At 45.7% G+C, this 21,782-nt stretch overlaps 1 protein-coding gene across 1 annotated transcript in view; it reads left to right on the top strand.

Annotated features, from left to right (window-relative positions):
* LOC149370939 (uncharacterized) overlaps positions 1–20,760 on the top strand; it is a 73,179-nt gene extending 52,419 nt beyond the window's left edge. The window contains exons 2-3 of the mRNA XM_089578864.1: positions 17,170–17,290; positions 20,699–20,760. Of these exons, the coding sequence (XP_089434990.1) occupies positions 17,170–17,290; positions 20,699–20,760 (183 nt within the window). The remainder of the gene's footprint in view (positions 1–17,169; positions 17,291–20,698) is intronic.
* The last annotated feature ends 1,022 nt before the right edge of the window (positions 20,761–21,782 follow it).

Genomic DNA, 21,782 nt, shown 5'->3' with positions numbered 1-21,782 from the left:
ATCGCAGTTTACTAAAGGATGCCTTATTAACTTTTATCCAAAACCGTTCCTAATCCAGGCCTTTGAATACCTCCTAAAAACAGCTGATGAATAACAGTGGGGAGATCGTACCTTTTTGCCTTTCTTAATAGAATTTTATTGCTGACTTTATGGAGCAATATGTTGGGAGTGCAGTCGTTATAGATATCTTCCAGTAATTCTCCATGGCGCTCTCCTACAGCTTGATTCTGCAATCCTTGCATGACTGCTCAGGTTTCGGCTAAGTCGAATGCTTCATCGCAATCTTGGAAGGCTATATATCATGGTTGGTTATATTCTGTGCATTTTTCTATCGCCAGATTGATGGTGTGATTATGATATATTGCTAAGAAGCCTTAACAAAAGCCTGCCTGTTCATTTTTTTTAATGCAGTCTAAGGTTGTCTTGAAACTTTTAGTGATTACCTTAGCAAAAACCTTGCATGCAACGTACGGTTAGGGGATTGGTCAAATTTTGCAAATCCTTTACGCTCTCTTTCTAACGGATTAAGGCGACGTCAGCATTTTTCCAAAATTCTTGTACGCTTCACGTAATAAGACATTGCTTGTACAGACAGGCTAATTTTTTTTTAACAAAATCTTCCCAAAGTCCTTCAACAGATCTTCTGTTACTGAAACCTCACCAGCTGCTTTCCCATTTGCAACTCTACTAAAACTTTTTTTATATCTTATTTCTTTACTGGCGGGATGTCCCACTGCTGTACACTGCTCTCTTTCCCGTTAACACCTTGATTACATTAGCTGCTGTATAAAACTGTGTAGCACTCTTCGGGCAATGTTATTAGCATTATTGCTAATGACATTCCCTCCTTGTCTCTTAGCGCGCACATCTGGTTTTTAGCTACGCCTGTTTTCTTCTGGAGTAAACAAGCATACTGTATTGAAAAGCAACACTCAAGGAAACTCCGTTCTGTTATCGTTCTGGGTGAAATTTCTCTCTGTGGTTATTTCTGACAGTGTTTAAGTTTGTCGGCCAGCAAAAAACTTTTTTTGGAGAAAAGATTGAGTTAAAATCTTCCCTCCACTCCATTAAAACTCGTGGCGCCCTTACCGAAATCTAGGGTATCCACCGTACTGGAGTGAATGGAGCTATACAGAAGGCCCTGAGATCTGCTCCCGAAAATCGATGTCGGCCTCGTAGATGTCGGCGTATGCATTTTACTTTCGAAATCGGCCGCTGATGGCGCCACCTATATTTCGTCTTTCATTCTTCTCTACCTTACAAAAGCTCCGTTTTCGCTGGGTGTGGTCTCTCTGCGAACAGAACGCAGTTACGCTATCGAAGCGTTCGTACTTCTACATCTCTCCAATAACATGAATACATGCTGCCAATTCAAGATGGTGCCTACTGCTCGATAGACTTGTTTCATTTTTTCTCTGTTTCCCTGCCAAAGGTGGTTCAGAGGCTTAAGAAATCGATCCTTTATTATCATGGTGACTTACTGAGGATCCTTGTCGAAAATCGGCGGCTCGATTTCGTCCCCTCAAGAACAGGCATGATGAGCTGTGTGATGCCGATGTTGATGATGCTGCGGCTCAGGATTGTAATATACAGACCAGCTGCTTTGCGAAGAGTCTGCACGCACGCGCCCCCAACCCCGGTAAAAAGTTCGGTAACTTCTGCACCCAGCACCAAATGTACGAAGAAAGCATTAATTGCATCACTGATTACTTCTAAAAGCGCCATCCTGCTGGAAAAGGAGGCCTTTCGTGAGAAAGAGCAATACCATTAAAGGGATAAGTATTGCCCCTTTTTCGCATATAAATCTATTGCCGCATTTACCTCTTTATTTTGCTGTTTGTGCTAAAAGTTGCAGTCTGCTGATCATTTAAGGTGGCCAATGAATGTGCCTCACCCTTCAGATCAGACGATTAGGCTCTCCTGAACAAAAAACATCGTTTAGAAAGCTGTGAAGAAGCTGTGTGGCGCCGACCATAGAAACAGACTCATTCATTAATCCAAAGCAAAAAGGGGTGCTGTGAGCCTACGACGTGGATTATGCTCACCCACGTGGACACCAATGTTCTTTCGTACAGAAAGCAGAAAGCGGATAGAATGAGTTTGTAGACGTAATGGAATCGGAGACACAAAGCCGCTAAACAAGCAGCCAGCAGTATAAAAAGAACAAAAGCAGTTTGTTTTAAAAATAAGAGATCTTTGTTCGTGACTTGTGATATTTGGTCAGGATGACACAACGCTTGAGAAAGTTCACTTTCTCCTCCGCGACGTGTGTACACCGACACTTCTGATGTCTTTTGCAATAGAAACTAGGGCGACGCCCCAAGGAAATCACGCCAAGATTGAGTAGCGCTTGACCACCTGGCTAGGCCGGGCACATGACAGCGGTGAAAGGGGGTGACCTGCAGGAATGATAATATTTTCGAAATATGAGATATGCGTTTTTAAGCCCACCCTTCCCTCTTAGACAGAACGGAATCACTTCGGTTACCGCGGGGAGTAAGAATATCACTTCGCAAAATGGTCATGACTCCGATGCTGATGCACCTACTCAGACAGAAGTACCATTAATTTGATCAGCTATAAATAGTCTGTAACCAAAGTTGCAGCTAAATTACGCAAGTTGTCAATTAATTTTCAATCGTTTCCCATTCCTCCCTCAACAGTGGCCGAGTGTCGTCCCTCCCTTATAAGTAAAGGTTTCATTCATTCATACGTTTTATTCATTCATTCATCGTCTTCCAAAACAGCCTTCTTTTTTCCTTTTCTCGCCGCATCACAGATGTCATTCCTTAGTTCTGCGACGTTAAAGAGCCCTTTGCGTCACAATCGCTTGCTGTTTTTTTTTTATATGAGGCACCCCGTTCTTTTACGGGTCGTGTCTATAAGGCCCGTGCATAGCGGTGGTTTAAGTGAACAATTTAAACATTCGCTAATATAGAGTGGTCCAAATAGAAAGAGTTATCACGGCTTCTCCGCTCAGGCGCACCCTGTTTCTCTTAGTCCCCTTGCTCGTTCTCGCCATTTGTCAGCCGGTGATAAATTATCTGAAAAAACAAGAAGTTTCTTCTCCGAGTGGACGCCGTTGGTCTAGGAGGAATAGAAGAGGGCATCATCTAACATGTAAAAGGCTACGCACTACCTTATTCACATTACCAATCCAGTGATAGAGAAATGCGCAAAATATAACTAACCCCATTATACACCCGTCATAGATTACGAGAGAGCGTTTGACTCAGTCGAAAAATCAGAAGTCATGCACGCGTTCTGGAATCAGGGTGCAGAAGAGCCTGGGGTAAAAATTATGGTTATCTATAACGGCTGCACAGTCACCATAGTTCTTCATAAAGTCAGCAATAAAAATCCCATAAGGAAAGGTGTCAGGCAGAGAGACATGATCCCGCCAATGATATTCACCGCCTGTGTACAGGAGGTATTCAAAGGCACGGTTTAGGAACAGTTGGTGATAGGAGATAATGGAGAATACCTTAGTGATCTCAGATTCTCTGACGGTATTGCCTTGTCAAGTCACTAAGGGAATGAATTGCAAAATGTGACCAATGACTTAAGGCAGGCAGAGAACGGTAAGTCTAAATGTTGACATGCAGAAAACCAAAGTAATGGTCAACAGCCTCGGAAGTCAAGAGCACATTACAATGAGTAGCGAGCCATCCCAGAAGTGGGAAAGAGAATAAATTGATTTAGAACAGGTAATGACAAAAGATCCGCATCAAGAGAGTGAAATAACCAGAAGTCTAAGATTGAGGTGAAGCGGATTTGGAAGGTTTCTGAGATCATGAATGGCAATTTACTAATATCCCTAAGGAGAAAATATATAACAGCTCTATGTTACAGGTACTCACCCATGGGGCGGAAACGTGGAGGCTAACGAAAAGGGCTCAGCTTAAACTGAGGACAACACAGCGAACTGAAAGAAAAATGATAGATGGAACATTAAGGGAGAGGAGGAAGGCAGAGTGAGTCGGAACAAGCGTGAAATAAAGAAGTAATTGGCTGGGGAGGGCATGCAATGCGAAGGAAAGATAAACGATCGTCGTTAAGGGTAACGGTCTGGATTACAAGAGAAGTCAAGTGTAGCGGGAGGCTGCAGAAAGTTAAGTGGGTGGATGAGAATAGGAAGTTTGGGGGTTAGGGTGGCCACAGCTGGCACAGGATAGGAATATTTGGAAAGATTTAAAAGAGGTCTTTTTTATGCAGTTCGTGTAGTTCGTGTGTGTGTACCTTCACTAAGGCGTCTCTCATAGCTTGAGTCGCTTTGGGACATTAAACCCCATAAATCATTGACCAGTTTTCTCAGACCTCACGCTTTCGGAAAGCAATGCTCTTAGTAGTATGCGTAAAAAATTAACAGAGTATGCTAAACGTGATTAAAATTCATCATAGTCACTGGTTTGAATTGAACCATATGATCTCCCGCAAAAATTAGCACTTACATTGCTTCTTTTACGTCGATACATTGAAAAAACTAAATTAATTTATGATTTATTTCATTTTCTCTATCCTTGTGCAAGGTGAAGTGCCTGAAGTTAAATCTAGACAGCTCGCATTTCTTCGAGGTGAATAACTCAATTTTACTCCTCCGCGCCGACCCAAACGTGTTAAGAGAGCCGACTGAAAGGACTTGCATCGCACTGAGAAGAACATAGACTCACATATCACACTGACTTTGATACTTTCATCATTGTTCACCAGCCGAACATTGTGCGTTTACCGAGAGACAGATTGCTCTTCCGGCACCGACACTATCCCCGCCTCAATCGCCAAAAGAGAGCCAGCAGCATTTAATGTGAGAAAGGGTTGAGCAGCAAGCTGAGGCAACCAGCCCTTCATACTTGACATTAGGCTCGAGTGAACGAAGCATTGATAGGCACAGTGAGAGACCCAGGATGTTAGTTGCTGACAGCAAAGCGCGAAATCCGGTAAGAATTACGTCCGCGACCCAAAGCAGACGTGCACGCACCCATCACAAAGAAAGCAATTTCTCTGCGTCCATAAAAGTGAGACCAAGCATCCAGGCCAGCCTCATGCATTGTCTGAAAAGAAAGCACCCCCCACAGAGCTAATAGCGAAAAAAAAGAGAAGAATAAACGTGAAATAAAAGAACAGTACTCTTCCCACTTGGATGCCACGTAAATATCTTCTGTTATTCTAAGTTCACAGCCTCCGCGGCACACCAGCATCTCATTATTTCTCTTGTTTCTTGCTTAAGCTGGCTGTACTCAGGCACGCGGTTTCAAAGGCTTCCGGGCGTGTAATGTCAGGGCCTGCCTCAGGAGAGGAAGCAGCAACCAACCCCGGCTCCGCACCGACGTAGACAAGAGCCGAGCCTTTATTCTAAGGCGGCAACAGAGCCCTCTTTAGAGCTCATTTAATGAGCTCCCGCCGCTGCACACCAGAAATTGGACGACGTGCCCTTTGTATCCACTCGCAGAGCCGCCGGCGAGGATCTCAGTGCCCTCGGAAGAAAATATAACCAGCTGCTCGCAATCTCGTGCCGCACAAGGCGGCGCTGTCTTTCAAAAGCGGCCGAGAGCCTGTCACAGCGGCGCTTTATGATGTGAAACATCGTAGCCCAAGGCGCTACCTGCGTTTTGTCTCTGTTATAAAAAAGAAAGATGTGGGTTTAGTAAATGAAGCGGTCGCTGTATGTCTCTGCACTGATACTCCACACTAGGAAAAAAAATAGAGGATAGTAATAGGTAGGGAGATACAAAACAACGAGTTATGGTGGTTGTAAGAAAGGTTTCTAAAATCGGAAATATAAATTACAGGCCTTCGAACACGTACCAATGTCTTCGACTGTATGCAGACATGGAGGAGAGAACTCGAACCTCTAGCACTTTTCTTCAGCCATTCCCCGATCCCTGCCCCACGACACATTATGGTCAAAGCTATTTTTAAACTGATGATAGCGAGTTTTTATGAAATGTTCTCCCGTAATCTTCGCAGCCATGAAGAGTGAGTACCGCACTATGCGCGTGAAGAATTGGTACATGACTTTGACTTCTAGTGAGATAAAAACATTAGAACGAAAGAAAGCAGCCACGCAACGATATGGTGGCTTCGTACTAAGCGCCACACGGTCGATTCGAATATTAACTACATGTAACATTATCACTGAGCTTGCCATAAACATTTCGAATAGTTAGATAGAGGAGGTTTACTTGGCGGGTATGCATATTACAGCTTTCTCTGTCACAACTCAAGGAGGCTTTTTGACAGGTACGCTCAACTTGCAAGAAGGCACGCTTTACAAAGGAAATATTTTGTGTTTATGAGGGTAAGACTTTTCTTTTCCTTTGAGTCTGCCGTACTGCACGAAACTATAAAACTGGATTAGAGTCTTTGGTCATTAACCAAAACTATGTGCTACCTTTCTTAGTTTGAGCGACGTTCTTGGCGTGGCGTTTCTGAATAGTAATAGGTACATGAATAATTCTTAAATCTAAGTCTCTCAATAACGTGCCTCGAACTTAAGCTCCACCTTCACTCAGTTTAGTGGAAAAACAGCGGCTCTTCCACTAGTACGTCGGCTGTCATTCATGAAGACCTCTGGGTGCTTCCTCCAACGAGGGCACCACGAGAAATCTCTTCCGCCGCGCCTTCTCTTGGAACTCCGAGTGGCTCCTCACAGCGCGCACGTTATACGTAGCGTTTATAATTTCCATAGCACTTCGGCAAGCAGTAGTTTTCGAATTCTTTTAGTAAATCATCGTAGTCTCACTCATCGTCCGATGATAAAATAACGGTATTCAATACGTCATGTGCTACCCGGCCAAGAATACGCAAAATAATGCAGCTTTCTGCTACTTATTCCGTGCCTTCGAGGCCTCCATCGCTATGAGGTACAGCTGGATACGCTGTTTTAATGTTCTCCATAGCGCCGCTGCTTTGTCGCTGGGTTGCTCCGGCGATAGTGGCTTTGTGATTATTCCGTGACCGCGCTTTACATTACTTCTGATGCCATGTTCCGATTGTGCATAATACGGTGGTGCCTACAAGAATAGTGTTTTATCGATAACATGGGAAACTATCCATTACAGCGCTCGTGCTCAGTGTTTCAGGCATGGTATCCCGCTGCACTGCCTTTCCACAAGTCATTTCCCTTAGTATTACTAAAGGATACGACAACGTCCTTCTTAGCTGTATACTAAAGAATTTTAAAGGCACGAGTATAGATCATTTTAAAAGCAAACTGTTCAGCAATACCACCTCCAAAAAAAACTGGCTGGGGCTTAGCTAAGGTTAAGCCTGAATATCTCGAAGCGAAAAGCTGAGGTGATCTGTGATAAACACGCACTTGCGGCGAACGTCACACGATAAGCCGCCGCGGTGTCTCAGTGGTTATGGTGTTCAGCTGCTGACCCGAAAGACGCGGGTTCGATCCCGGTCGCGACGGTTGGAGTTCTGTGAAGGAGAAATTCTAGAGGAGCGTGTACTGTGCGATGTCAATGCACGTTAAAGAACCCCAGGTGGTCAAAATTTCCGGAGCCCTTCACTACGGCGTCTCTCATAGCCTCCGTCGCTTTGGGACGTTACACCCCATCCGTCCAAACCAACCGTCCAACGATGACGCAAAGCGCGGCAGCGTGCGCCTGTTCTAGTTTGGTTGGTTGCGACTGAGAGAAGGATGAAAAGGAAAAGTGCACGGGCGTGCCAGCTGGCTCAAGCCGAGCCACCACCGCTGCCACGTACAGATAGAAGAGAGTTAAAAGATAAGAGTAAATAGAAATGGGCAAGCGCGCCTTATATACCCCTCCTTTCAAATGCGCACTGCGCACGGCTGCGTCGAAAGGTCAAAAGTTGGCGCGCTGGAGAAGCAGCGGCGCACATGCGTAGTAGCCTGCCCGGTGCGTGACGTCCCTCGTGCTCCGACATACGCCGGCTCACGCGAAGCGCGGTGTTTACTAGCGTAGTGAAGCTTTTCGCTTCAAAACTCATCCTATACGAGCCCCCTCACTTGTCTTAGTTGTGCACTTGGCTGGTTTTACAGCTCGCAGATGGAAACTGCCAGTATAAGCATGGTCGGAATAATGATCGCTCCGTGTGTACTCAATTGCAGTGGGTTAATTTAGCTGTACTTCAGCTGAATGCAGTGTGAGGTCAGTAGCTGTGGCGGAAGCGGCTGACCGATAGAAAGTGGGGCTTTTATCATTGGGAACCTTCTGCTACAAATTCTCCATTGTGTTTACTAGTTGTCGTCCGCGTCTTTCCATGTTCTTGACACCGCATACATAATGATGGCCGTTGAAGTCGCTGCATATAATTTGAGGAGCTAAACTATGGTCGATAAGCTTCCGCAGAAGCACGCTACGCGACTTTCTTTCGCGTAGACACCTACCCGGATGTGACAGAAAATATTAGTGAGCTCAGCTATATCCTCGCAGTCACTGCTTCATTGCCTCCTGTGCAAAAGATGGGTGCCATACCAAAACACATAAGGAATTTCCCGGCGTATGTAATAGTGCGGCCTTTTCATCGGGAAAATGTCTTATGCTGCAGTTTATAGGCAGCACTCTATCCTCATCAGCATGCACACATGTGCAGCCAATAGACAATGGAAGGAAGCTACAAAACTTTCAGAGAAATTTCATCATTAAGGTAAAACTCGTCCAGGTCCAACAATCGGCAAGGATCAGGACCAATCACGAATCAGGAAAACTCTGTTCAACGAAGAATTTGACGTGAAACGTATAGCATGACGTGTAGCTGAGGCGAAAGGTGTAAAGCGTCCCTTTGTAGCCGTATTCCTGCGCAGGAGAAGATGCTAACGAGTACTAACAACTTAATTCCAAATTTATGCCACCTTCGTGGATTCCCCAGAACACTGGACTAATCAGTTTAAATATCTAGAGCGGTGCAGTACTGGTAATGCACCTTATAAATTGAACATGATACTTGTGTGTGAACAAATTACGCAACACGTTAATTAACATATTTATTACTCAGACTTTTAAACGAACGTCTAAATGCTGTAGAAATTATTCAAAATTTTGTATCTGTTGCCGCTTGCAGGCAAAATCTAATTCCTTTGATGTCACTGTAAATAACGCGCAGTGTACTCGAGAAACCGTGTTACGTTCTCACTGCCCTCTTCTTGGTATCAGTTCTCCTACACTTCAATTCCCAGTTTACTTTGTAACTATAATTCGGTGTTATTGGTATTGCACAAGTATTCTCATTCCTTCCTTCGCTACGATTACAAAAACTTGCATAACTAGATTAACTACAGTGTATGATGACCTTGGTACGCTGTATGCTCTGAGAATTGTATCAGGTGCCTTGCCCACGTCAGATTACTACGGCCCTCTCCTCACGCATCATAAACCTTGTCTGAATAAGGAAGAGCACTGCCAATATCTACCAATTATTCCATGGTTTCTTTTGCGGAACATTATTAACGCCCTCCAGGATTAAAGTTTTCCACCTGACTATAGGTGCAGGCATCGAGATGTTAGCCCAATGAAAAGCACCGTGATAGAAAGAACCTATAGTTGTACAAGCCTTAAATCGTTAAACAGACCACCGGCCACATAGCTGGTTCTGTTGTAGTGGGCCCTTATTTTTATTAGGATCATGAGGAAGCGTGACATCACAGGACTGTATGAAATTATTTGTGCTATGCCGTAAACTGCCGACGGCGTGCTCGTATACCTGGTGTAGCCTCACCTTTCTGATAAGAAGAAGTGTCCGCGCTCATCGCGGAACCATTGCTGGGATTGTAGTCCCGTTGTTCGTTCTGGCTTTCTGTGACCTAAATTCTTCAGTTGAAGCACGTTTGAGGGTACTGACACTGCGAAGCATGAGCGCACAGTGAAGTCAGAATACTTAAATCTGGTTTGGTTTATTGAGGTTTAACGTCCCAAAGCGACTCAGGCTATGAGGGACGCCGTAGTGAAGGGCTCCGGAAATTTTCCACCACCTGGAATTCTTTAACGTGCACTGACATCGCACAGTGCACGGGACTGTAGAATTTCGCCTCCATCGAAATTCGGCCTCCACGGCCGGGATCGAACTCGTGTCATTCGGAAAATATCGTAGGGTTTATTTGGCTCAAGCAGGAAAGAATTTTATGTTGCGAAAAAAAAAGAGTACTAAAGACAACTGGTTTAACCACTTCTCAAAATGCTTTACAAGATCTACACCACAGCGATGTGCTCAGCATTTCAGCATCCACCTCGCGTAAGTGAGATGCGGTGTTCCATCCCCAATTTGTGAAAAAAAATTGGTACAAGCTTCTTAGGGTAAAGTTCTTGGCAAATGGTTCTTTGACCTCACCTTGAGCAGATGCAAACAACTTGTGCCACGGCGCTCTTCACCCACGGGTGCTCTCGCCTCCCAAAAACGCACGTCAGCTACAACATTTACATTCAAAACTATTTTGCTTAATGTAACAAAAAAAATATGCCTAATTTTTTCTAATAAAGTAGCAAACTGCTAATATTACAAAAGATATGCTGACCTGTGCGGAAGACTCTCTACAAACCTCTCCTACAGGAACGTTATATTGGAGCAAATGCATTCATAAACGCCTTATCTAAGACTCCTGAATAGTGGCTGTGAGTTCCTGCACGCAGCATCCGAGCATCACCATAGGAAGCATAGCCACTAATAACTACTCGGGCTCTTTGTTTCTGACAAAAGCTGCACATGACCTTCTCGTAATCGATATAGGTGACATTTGCTGCACTCCTCTTTCGAATTCTGAGTTCTTTTGTTAGCTCACCATCTTCATTAGAATTCCGCATCATCAGTAGTGCGAAATTGTCGGGTTAACATATTACCGGCTGCCCTGTGACGCTGATATGAATTGCTCAGAGCTGCTCATATCAATGATACGTTGAAAAAGTTGGCGGGTGCTAATAAAAGCTGACCACCCAGATCATGCGTGCGGATCTCTTTACTACCCACTCGAAACTGGCCACAGGCGACGTCCGAATTATGGCTCATCACTCTGTGGCTTGTTAAATTGCAGAAACTGGCAGTACTCTTCTTAATCGTTTGCAATTTCACTTCGGTTTAAAGTGAGCGATGTACAGAAAACACCATCCGATATTTAGGAACCACGTCCAAGCCCCCTTAAGTATCCGGCATAAAAGCAGTCTAAGTAACTTACTCTACGCGGCCACAAAACAACTTGAACGTGGCTTTGGCCTTTTATCCGTTAAACGCAGTATTACAGAACTGTGAATAGATGGTAATTACCATATATTCGCAGGGCAAACAACCCAAATAAGTTTTAAATTCTACATTGTGCTTGAATATGGTAAAATATTTCGAAGTGCATGACATGGCCTTGGTGATGAGCCGAAAGCGCTTAACAGCTTGCCAGATATTTGGCAACCGCGCCCACATTTACTACCAAAAAGCATCACTAGCTGCTCAGGCACCAAACTCTACTCGCAGAAGCACCAACCAGCATCACCAAAAATACTTCCACCGTCTGAAAGGCCTCCGCTTACTTGAAGCCTACGACGAAGCGGAACGAAAAAGCAAAGGCGAAATCGACTTCAAAGACACAGTTGGAAGAGCAGCTGCCCTCTTGAAGCGACACGCACCACCCTTCTCTCCACCCCACCCCCCTAGCTTAGGGGCTGCCAGCGACCCACTGCCGACTTCAACTCACCTTCATTTCCCACTTTCACGTTCCAGACGCGCCTACCACCACCCACCCACCTCCGCCCATCTTTTCCGTCCAGACAACTTCTCTCGCTTATGTGAAGTTTCGGCTCGGAGTGAAAAGCATCATCATCATCATCATCATCATCATCATTTCTTGTTCCTTAAAAGCTCCTGTCGGGGTATTACACAAGGGGGGAGCGTATCAAGGTTGATGTAAAAACAAAGGTCACAAAAATATAACAATGCCTTATAGAAACATAAAGATAAGCAAAGAACGCGATAGTTAGAACGGTGCAGGCAAAAAATGCCTTTAGGCCACAAGCACGACACACGTCGGCGAAAGGTTAGGGCAGCAAAACTCAATACAGGAAAAAGGATTTCATATAAACACAAATCGAAGAAGAAAGACATGTCAACCCAGGTGATCTAAGAACATCGCCCTAAACCTTGTCGCATCGTGCATATTTGTTAGTGAGTCGGACAGAAGGTTCCATTCTTCAATTGCGGTCAGAAAGAAGGACTTGTTAAAAGCATTGGTGGAGCCATGAAGTCGTTGGACGCTATTTGAATTAAAAAGGCGGCGCGATGTACGAAAGGGACGAGATATAAGGGAACCACAGAGATAGGGGAAATTGAAGTATAACTTATGGAAGAAACAGAGGCGCGCAACTTTTCGTCTGAGAGCTAAGGAAGTGAGGTAAAGTGATGATTTAATGGAGCTTACGCTGAAATGAAAGTATTATGTTGACGATATAAAGCGTGCTGCACGGTTCTGGATGGCTTCAAGCATGTTAATTAGGTAGGACTGATGAGGACTCCAGATCGCGGATGCATACTCCAGCCTACTGCGGACAAAAGTTTCATATGCCAGTTTACGTATGTTAGCGGGGGAAGAGGGAAGTGATCTTCTAATAAAACCAAGTGTACGTGAAGCGTCGGCCATGATTTTTGTAATATGATCAACCCAAGTTAATTTGCTATTGTTTGTGATGTCATGGTAACGATAAGATTCTACTTGCAATAGGTCCTCAGAAAATAAAGAGTGAGGATAAGTTAAATTGAAGCGTTTCCGAGATATTTGCATAAAACTGCACTTCCTAATATTCAGTTCCATCATCCACAAACAGCACCAATTTTCGATGAGCTTCAGATTGTTTTGGAGGGCAGCTTGATCGTCTTTAGTATTTATACGCCGCTAGATAATGCAATGATCTGCGAAAAGACGGATGGTGGATGAAAGAAGGACCAGAGTTGCCATCGAGAATAACTCCAACTACTTTTGCATAATAGTCGCAGCAGATAGCCGCTCGAATCTTGACTTTTTCTTGTTTTCCAGATATAACGAATGCAACCCTCCACGCCAACCCATGGTACTAAGAATCTCACCACATGTGCGACAGGCAGTTACCATCTAAACTATAAACAGCGCTTCGCAAAATATCAATCAATAAATTTCTTGCATAGAGCGAAAACATTTTGTTTTTGAGCATGTTCTGCTGCTATTTGAAGGTATAATCTGCATACTAAGTTTTCCTGAGAAATACTTGCGGTTTTTTTTTTAATAACAAGCGGCCAGGATTTTTCGATTCGCACAGAGTGTTCCAGGAATTCCGACATCTAGTATATCTCCACTGTTGCACTTTTCCTCTTCTTTTCAGTACATTTTTCATTTATTACTTAGCGCTACTTGTTTATTGTCGTTGTAATACCAACAAAAATCTTATTTCCCATCGCTACCTAATATTTCTTTACATGCAAATACCAATCGTTCAGAGGTAGTAAGGACACTATGTCTGCGCATAGTGTCTGCGCACTATGTCTGCGCACTATGTCTGCGCATAGAGGTAGTAGGACACTATGTCTGCCGAGCATAGCAATCCAGCGCTTGATCCCTCAGTGGGCCGAAAACTTTTTGGGGTGCCACCAGCGATAAGGGGCTGCCTGTCATAGTCTGGCGGCTAGGCATAGTCATCGACGCACACTCCATGCTTCCTCAGCCATTATCGGGAAGGACGCGCTACAGGACCAACAACACCCGTTTCGGACATAGGAACGCATGCACTTAATAGAACCACAAACGAAGACAGCCGACAAACCATTCCGCAGCCTTGTGTGGCACGGTGCACCTCAGTACCAGTGCTGATAAGTCTCAAGAGGAAACACACTTGGTGCGCGGATGCTCCTCTTGGCTCGCTGACTCGCGTCTCGTATTTTGTGCTTCACTTATGGAGCATCGAGTATAGTATCTTATTGCTTTGAGCAGAGTTCTTCCAGCCACGCGCATGATAGCCACCACGCCGTTCCTGTTTACTTGCCTTGAGCCTTATATCTACCGCCACGCTACGAGCTGGTTGTACTACGTTGCTCTTGGATCGCCGAGTGAGTGCCTTGTTAGCCCAGCGACGTCGTCCCCCGAATCATTCGCTTCCGCAAACACGTCGCTTCCGTTCCTTCTCCTTCGCGTCACTGCTCCTCTGCACTCACCGAAGGCCGGTCTGGCTGATATGTGCATTGTACCGTGTGCTCCTCGGACGGCAACTGGCATGTCATAGGAAGGAATAATGCAGCGCGAAAGGAAGAAATAGTTCTTGACGTTGCTTCTAGGATACTACTTCAAGGACGCTCTCTTTTTTTTCTTCTTGCCATTTCTTTTTTTCACCCCATGCCTCTCCTGTTGCATTTTTCGCAAACTTAAATGATGTCAGACATAGTTCACTGAAGTCGACACAGATAGACGCTCTTATTATGAAGCGACTTTGATATTTTTTATTCGTACATTTTTGAATCACCGCTTCGTACTCTATGTCTCGCTTCGTTTCGCCAGGCTCTGCTTTGGGCGATTAATTTTGCATTGCTGACCGTCTGACTCAGCCATGAAAACAGAGGCTCTGTCACTCGGGAGTGTAATTTGGCACGACGCTTTCGAAATGTAATATAACAGCTGAGAAAAGCAACCAGGAAAGTGTGCTTGCCTTTTGACTGTCTGGTGTCGTTTTTACTGTGGTTGAATAATAAAATTTCGACACAGCAAAACAAAATTGAATTTGGCTTCAGTGAATCTTAGCTACGGTCTCACCTCGCGAACAGAAAACTGTCTCTGTTAAAACGTTTCAGCGTATAAAGACCCTAATTTTAAAGAAAAAATACCGGAATGTCGAGCGATAGGTAGTGAGATTTAAAATTAAGCGCTTCTTCCTTCATTCGCCGTATGCGCCATCGGCACTTTGGAGCCTGCATTCCTCGGAGAAGAACGAGTACTAAGATGAACTTCCCATTTCCACGTGCTTCCAGCTCACGAAAAGGAATAGGAAACCTGTTATATCACGACAACACAAAGAACCATTTATGCCGAGCGAGACACAAAATAGACTTATATGGTTAGGAAATTGCATTTCCACCAAATCCACCTTACTAACATGGAAAAGCAAACTGCATCACATATACAGAACTCGCAGCAGTTTACGCTCACATCAAGCGCCGTTCAAAGTCTGAGCTTTGTCCAGGACCGCAGGGCCGAGGGATTCATCGTGCCACACCAGAGGGCGCGGTATTTTGAAGCTTCGCCCCTGTTTCGCCTGTGGCTTTCAAATGGCGGCAATCGATCCTTAGTCGAGCCGGACTTCAGAGTTGCGACTTAGCGTCGAATATTTCATGTATTTTGACCTCTGTGCAGTACAGACCGCGGTGAAAACCACGGGCCCAGTGTGAACGGCAGTAGCCTGATATGGTCGCCGGAGTAAAATCATTACAGTAACGGATTGTTTGGATTTCAGAAGCCCGAGAAACTGCACGGGAAACTGCTGCATGCTTCGCTGTATATGCAACGAAGGCATGCGAAAAAATAAGCGGAAATATTGGGTCGTGATAATTTAAAACCCTTTTCTTTTTTTCGAAATCGGTGATGTGAAGTCGCCGAAATGGCGAGTGAATACAAACCAGAGTATCATTTAGGTATCAATAAAAATATTACGTATATGTTCGTGCTGGCATTTCCATACTCGAACTCCATTAGTCGATGAGAGTATTGCCTGATGGGGGAAAGGACGGACCCTTGAGGGGTGCCGATACTCTAAAGTGTTTTTAACATTACCCTCATACCCCTCGCCCAGAAATTGGCAACTATTCCCCACCTCAAGCACACTCTTTATGCCGACGATATCACCCTGTGGACCACCCACGGTAGTGACGGCGACATAGAGAACACCTTACAGGAAGCAGTCACCCTCACCCAAAATTACGCACGGACCATCGGACTGTCTTGCTCCCCAGAGAAGTCCGAACTGCTCCTCATCCGGCCTAAGAACCGCCGCTGTCCCCGCTCCCCCATTGCCATTGAATTGAATGGTTACCCGGTACCTGAGGTTGGCACCCTCCGTGTATTGGGCCTGTACATCCAGAACGATGGCAAAAACACCACTACCCTCAAGAAACTCAAGCAGGTTGCAGGCGCGACATCGCACCTCATCCGCAGGGTTTCGGGACATCATAGAGGAATGAACGAGCGCGACCTATGTCGCCTCATTCATGCCTTTTTCCTCAGCCGTGTACTGTACACTACCCCATACTTACAACTATCCAAACATGACATAAACGCTTTGGATGCTTTGATTCGCAAGGCATTCAAGGTAGCACTTCATCTTCCCCTCAACACACCCACAGACAGATTACTAGGCCTGCGCCTCCACAACACGATCGGGGAACTGGTGGAAGCCCACCGACAGGCCCAATACATCAGGCTCACAAAAACTTCCACAGGTCGGTATATCCTTGACTCCCTGGGAATCAAAATACCGGCCAACGACCCACCCCTCCTCGCCATCCCACGATCCCTTCACCGAGAGCTTCTCAGCAGGCTGCTCCCGAGGAATATGCACCCGTCCCACCATGAGCAGCGCCGCAGAGCCCGTGCGAAAGCACTCCATCGAGCGTACGGCCCCGAGCCGGACGCCGTATGGGTGGACGCTGCCTGCACGGGTGATGAAGCGACAGCAGCTGCGGTGGACTCCTCTTCATCCACCCTCCTCACACTACCTCTCCCTCCAGACACGTCCACAGAGGCTGCAGAGGAAGCCGCCATTGCACTGGCTATAACCCGCACGGAAGCCCGGTATATTTTAACTGACTCTAAAACTGTGATACTAAATTTTGCTCGAGGCCGAGTTCATGTCCCTGCTTTTGACATACTGGACTCGCCCGATGCACCCCTGCCCCGCCAAGTGGAGCTGATATGGGTGCCTGCGCACTCCGGGAATCCCGGAAACGAGGCCGCCAACCTTTTAGCCCGAGGTTCTTTAAACCGGGCTCTGGTGGCCTCGGATCGGGGATTCACGAAGGATCGCATGCACTCATTCAGTGAGCTGTCCCAGGCATACAGAGCCTCTCGCCAGCTCTACCCCCCGCCCCACCCCTCCCTAGATAACAGACACGCGACACTCTGGCGCAGATTACAAACACATACTCTCCCCTCGCCCCTTACCCTAACCCACTATCATCCCTCCTTCCCCACTCCTGCTCGCGCCCTATGCCCAGAACCCTTCGCTTCTTCCCTCCACATCCTTTCCCTCTGCCCGGCGGACCCTCCCCCGCGGGACCCAGAGAACCTCAAGACCTGGGAGGACTGGGAGACCCTGCTGCGCTCGAGGACCCGGCCGTGCAGACCATCGCCACCGGCCGTGCTGCCAGTGTTATGAACCTTAGGAACAAAAACACTTGAGTGCAGTGGGATCGTGCGGGGACCCTGGGGCGTGCCCCGAATTCCTGTTAAATTAAAGTTTTTCTCTCTCTCTCTCTCTGTTGCCTGATAGAGCCGAAGACATCTATTAGGTTTGACCGACAATGGCGTACATTAGAAAATGACCCAGGAGACAGATTGCGGGCTTTTCATTGCGGTAAACTGTAGGAATTTCATTTCACGTCCTTGATATTCAAACAGGCGGAGAGAGAGAGGATATATTTTATTGACAACTGGTCCTGAGAGTAACTTGACGATTAGATGGGTGGATCCTCATTCCAGAACTCCAGTGGCCTGAGCTGCTCCATAAACCACATCGATTAGCTTTAGCTGATCTTCAAATGTACGCTAGTCACTGAAGCCTCCTGATGCTCATAATGTAGAAATATTACCATTTCGAGCGCACTCCTCTTTCTGCTTTGCTGCGCGAGTTGCAAAACTTTTTCTGAAGAAGGACGAAGAGTTCTAGTTTCAAACATATCTCGTCAAAAAGAATTTTTTTCTATTTTCCTACCCCTTCTATGAAGTTGGTAGTGCTGAAAACAATTCAGTACTCCGGCAAACCTAAAATTTACTTATTATTTATTTATTTTTCGTAAATACTTAGCGATATTCATGATTTTTTAAATCAATGACGGGACTGGTTGGTAACTGTCCGAAGGTAAAAAGTGTAGAAAGAGAGAAAGAAGGCGCATTAGACGACACAGATGCATGAGAAAAGATACCATTTCATAATCCCCAGCGCATTCAATAAGGCTGTCCCACAGTTTAGCTTTTGAAACAACTGTATGATGTGGAAACTCGGAACCCCTCTGAGTTAGCCGACCGCAAACCTTCGATACATATTTCGTTAAGAAGAATCCGAAGCGACAAATCAGGAGAATGATCGACGGTAGAAGGTAGCCATTTTCTTTTGCCCTATCGAAGGACACCGTTTTCTTTCTGGTAATTTAGTCTTTCCTAACACTGTCGTACTAATAGATCAAACAAAGGTAAAAAACGTTTTCTCCAAGGAATATTATTCAGCCTGTAAAAGCCAACGCAGAATTTCGACCTTCCTCCGAAGTCATGAGCGGATATTTTATTCTCAAAAGCCCATTAAAGCAAATGCCCCTGTTTATAAGATAATTTGTTATTGGATTACAAAATGCACAGGCCTGTAAATGCACAATAATGTGCTCAAATTTGCTTAATCCTGTTTCCACTTCTTTCCCACAGACCGTCCTATATTTCTAATTGCATTCGGCTCTTTTCCAGTACTATTCAATTTTATAGCATAGAGGCGTACCGATCGTTGCGCGTGGGTTTCAACTGAAAATCAATTAAGTCGTATTCTGCAAGGCAAGAGGTTTTAAATGCGAAAAGCAAAGATAGGCAAACTCAATTAAACTTTATTCTTTGCATGTTCTAAACAGGTTTTCAAAAACAAGAATATTTCGTAGCTCCTGGTTATCTCCAAGTTTAAGTTTTTTCTTGCTCCCTGCCCTCGCTTGAATGCAACCAGAAAATCACGCGTTGAAATTTGGACAAGCAGGGTTGCTTGCACTGTTTCAACATAGAGGAGTTTTGCGAGGTATGCAACTTCGAATTGCATCTGCACTGATTGGTCGAATATGGACCAGGCGATAACACAAAGTTTGCCCATCTATCTTTACTCGCTCTGATGATTTCTGTGTGACACTCGCAGCATCTTAGCTATTTATGATTACAAATAGAGAGTTATTACTTGTTAGCATCCATGGGAGCCCAGTCAAACAACTACAGAGGAAACGAGATTGAGGTGTCGCGCTTGTTAGGTCAGTATAACGAAAGACGTACCGCAGTTAACAGAAACAAACAGCAATAATCAGAGACAGGCAAGATTGCATGAACAGCAGTAGTATATGTATCATTATAGGTGTTTGGTACTTCCGGGCTGCAACATTCATTCTGCAAATGGAGGCAAAACAATTTTCTTTGTAGTATCGCAGTTGGTAAAAAATTCCTCTTGGTTTAGGAATACGGCCCGCGACCACCACTTGTTCTCGGCAGTTACTCTACGAACTAAGCTAGCCCGGACGGCTAGCAGATTGTAGGAGAAAGTGGAATTAATCAATAGCTCGAAACGCGAACGGTGATAGTCGTAGTTGATGATGGTCCAAATGCAGTGTAATTGATTACCGTTAGGAACATAATTACTCATTAACATGTCTTTGTGCCTGCCGCTGACGAAGACCACGGTTAATCATGGTGAATCGCTGCATCCAATGCTGTAGCTGTTCTTCGGTAGCGCCCATATGGCATGGACATATGTGACGTCATCATCGAAAACCTAACCAACAATTCACATCACAGCGTGCGCCTAATTGATAGGCGCGTCGCAGAACTCACCGCGAGCGCAATTATCCGCGATGGAGACGAAAGTCTAGAGGCCCGTGTGCACGTTAAAGAACCCCAGGTGGTCGCAATCTACGGCGTCCCTCATAGCATGAGTCACTTTGGGACGTTAAACCCCATAAACCAACCAAACGCAAGCGATGTTCAAGTTTCAGACGAGTCTATTTCGCTATTTCGGGCTCATGCGCTGCAATGCGCCTCAAGGAAGCGCAAGGCCTTTCGCGGCTCGTCTCGAACTAAACGATAGTACGTAACCTGTGGCCAAGGATGCCAGACGCGAAACACTCCTGGCCATTTTCGATTCATGCTAACTGTGCATGCAGTTCGCAAAGGATATCTCACTAGGCCTTGGGCGTCGAGCTACTGTGTGAAGGTTGTTTCCATTGCGCAAGCGACAAAATGCACATGTAATAGAGAGTCACAAGCCGTTCTAGGGCCACCTTTTTGTCTTAATCTTGTCTGCGTACGCCATCCGCACCTGCTCGAGCGAGGCGGGGGGGGGGGGGGGGGGGGGGCTAAAATCCCACCCATCTCTCTAGCTTAGGGCGACTGTTTCCTTCGCTCCACGGCGCGCTGGAAGAGCGTCGCTAGTAGAAGCGCGTTTGTGAATTCGGCTGCAAGTACCGCTACCAAATAAACACTTGGAAGAATTCTGTCACTGAGTACCTCTTCACACACACACACTCTCTAACGGAACCGAGACCTCTATTTCTTCTCAGCCGGGTCTGCTACCTTTTTTTCTTATCTTTCCCCCTGATTTGTGTGCCTCACTTCCTTTTCCCCCGTAAACTGCTGTCTCGCCCGCCCCTGCTCGTCAAACTGATGCTTGAATAAACGCGCTTATCTGCCTTGACCTTACTTTGGTTTCTCCATGTCATCGCTAGGTTTCATCGCCTACGCGCTCACAGGCCCTGACCCCAAGTACAGTGCGTTCCGCGATCCCTATTGCAGCTCCGGCGTCAACATCCGTCCCCACGGGGCTCTGGAGCGGCATCTTCTGGATCGCTGGATAGCAGGCTCGACGCCGCAATTTCTACATTGGGTCCATGCTATGAAAGTCTGCTCTTTCTCACTTCCTCGTCTTTCCGCAGCAGCGGGCAGCTGCGGCCTCCAATATGGCTGCGTCCGTGGAAATGAACAGACAAACTCGTTGCCTTTCGCGATAAGAGACAGCTCCGGCCTTTGGATCTCTGGCTGATCGTTTATCCTATCGTCGATATGTGATTCCGCAGTTAATATTCACTAGAGTTCAGTTTGTCCCTATTTCTTTATTACATTAATAGCGGTGTTGAGGGTTACTTTGTGTGGAGCATCCCGACTAACATGATCGTTAATTCTGGCAAATATTTCTTCTCAGTAAGGGACTCGACCCTCCCACAGCGTCGGCTTAAGAATGAGAACTTGGGCGCTTGTTTTAGAAGTTTAATGAATTTCGTAGTTTATTCCTTTCAAATCCATGAAACTTAATAGTCTTAACAGTCTTTTTCTTGATTACGCGTGCTCATCAAATTTATCATTGCATTTATGTCAACCGATATCGGTATGTCACTGTTGCCAGCTGCTCTTTGCTTGGCATGCAGTGTTTTTGAACTGCCATCGCCGGTCATGGCTGCTGAAATTAGTGGTCAGGTTAAAGTAAAAACAAACAGCTTTCATTAGGCCTCTTTCAAATGATCTTATTGGAATGCTGCACCGCACACCGTCTTTTTCGAATGCAGCTGCACGAATTTCACAATGCTCAAATCCGAAGTTCAAAATTCATGAAGGCCACGTGAGCCCCGTGGTTCCCTGTTTGCGCACTGCATTTTATTAGAAACAAAATAAAAAACCTAATTCTAAAATTCGCAAGAAGGAGAGAGAGAGACATAACTTTATTTGCCACAGGTGTCAGGAATTAGAGCAGGTAGGTACTGTGTAGCCCCGGGGGGCTACGTCCTGGGCGCACGAAATGAGTGAAAGTTCAGTGGTCTTGTCTGGCTCGCTGGGGAGCTGCTCCCAGTTTTCCGCAGAGGAACCTGCCAGGAGGGCCCCTGGG

This window comes from Amblyomma mixtum, chromosome 1, assembly GCF_055824585.1.
Source record: "Amblyomma mixtum isolate Tamu chromosome 1, ASM5582458v1, whole genome shotgun sequence".
NCBI classification, from domain to species: Eukaryota; Metazoa; Arthropoda; class Arachnida; order Ixodida; family Ixodidae; genus Amblyomma; species Amblyomma mixtum.
This window is presented reverse-complemented; position numbering and strand designations above follow the sequence as displayed.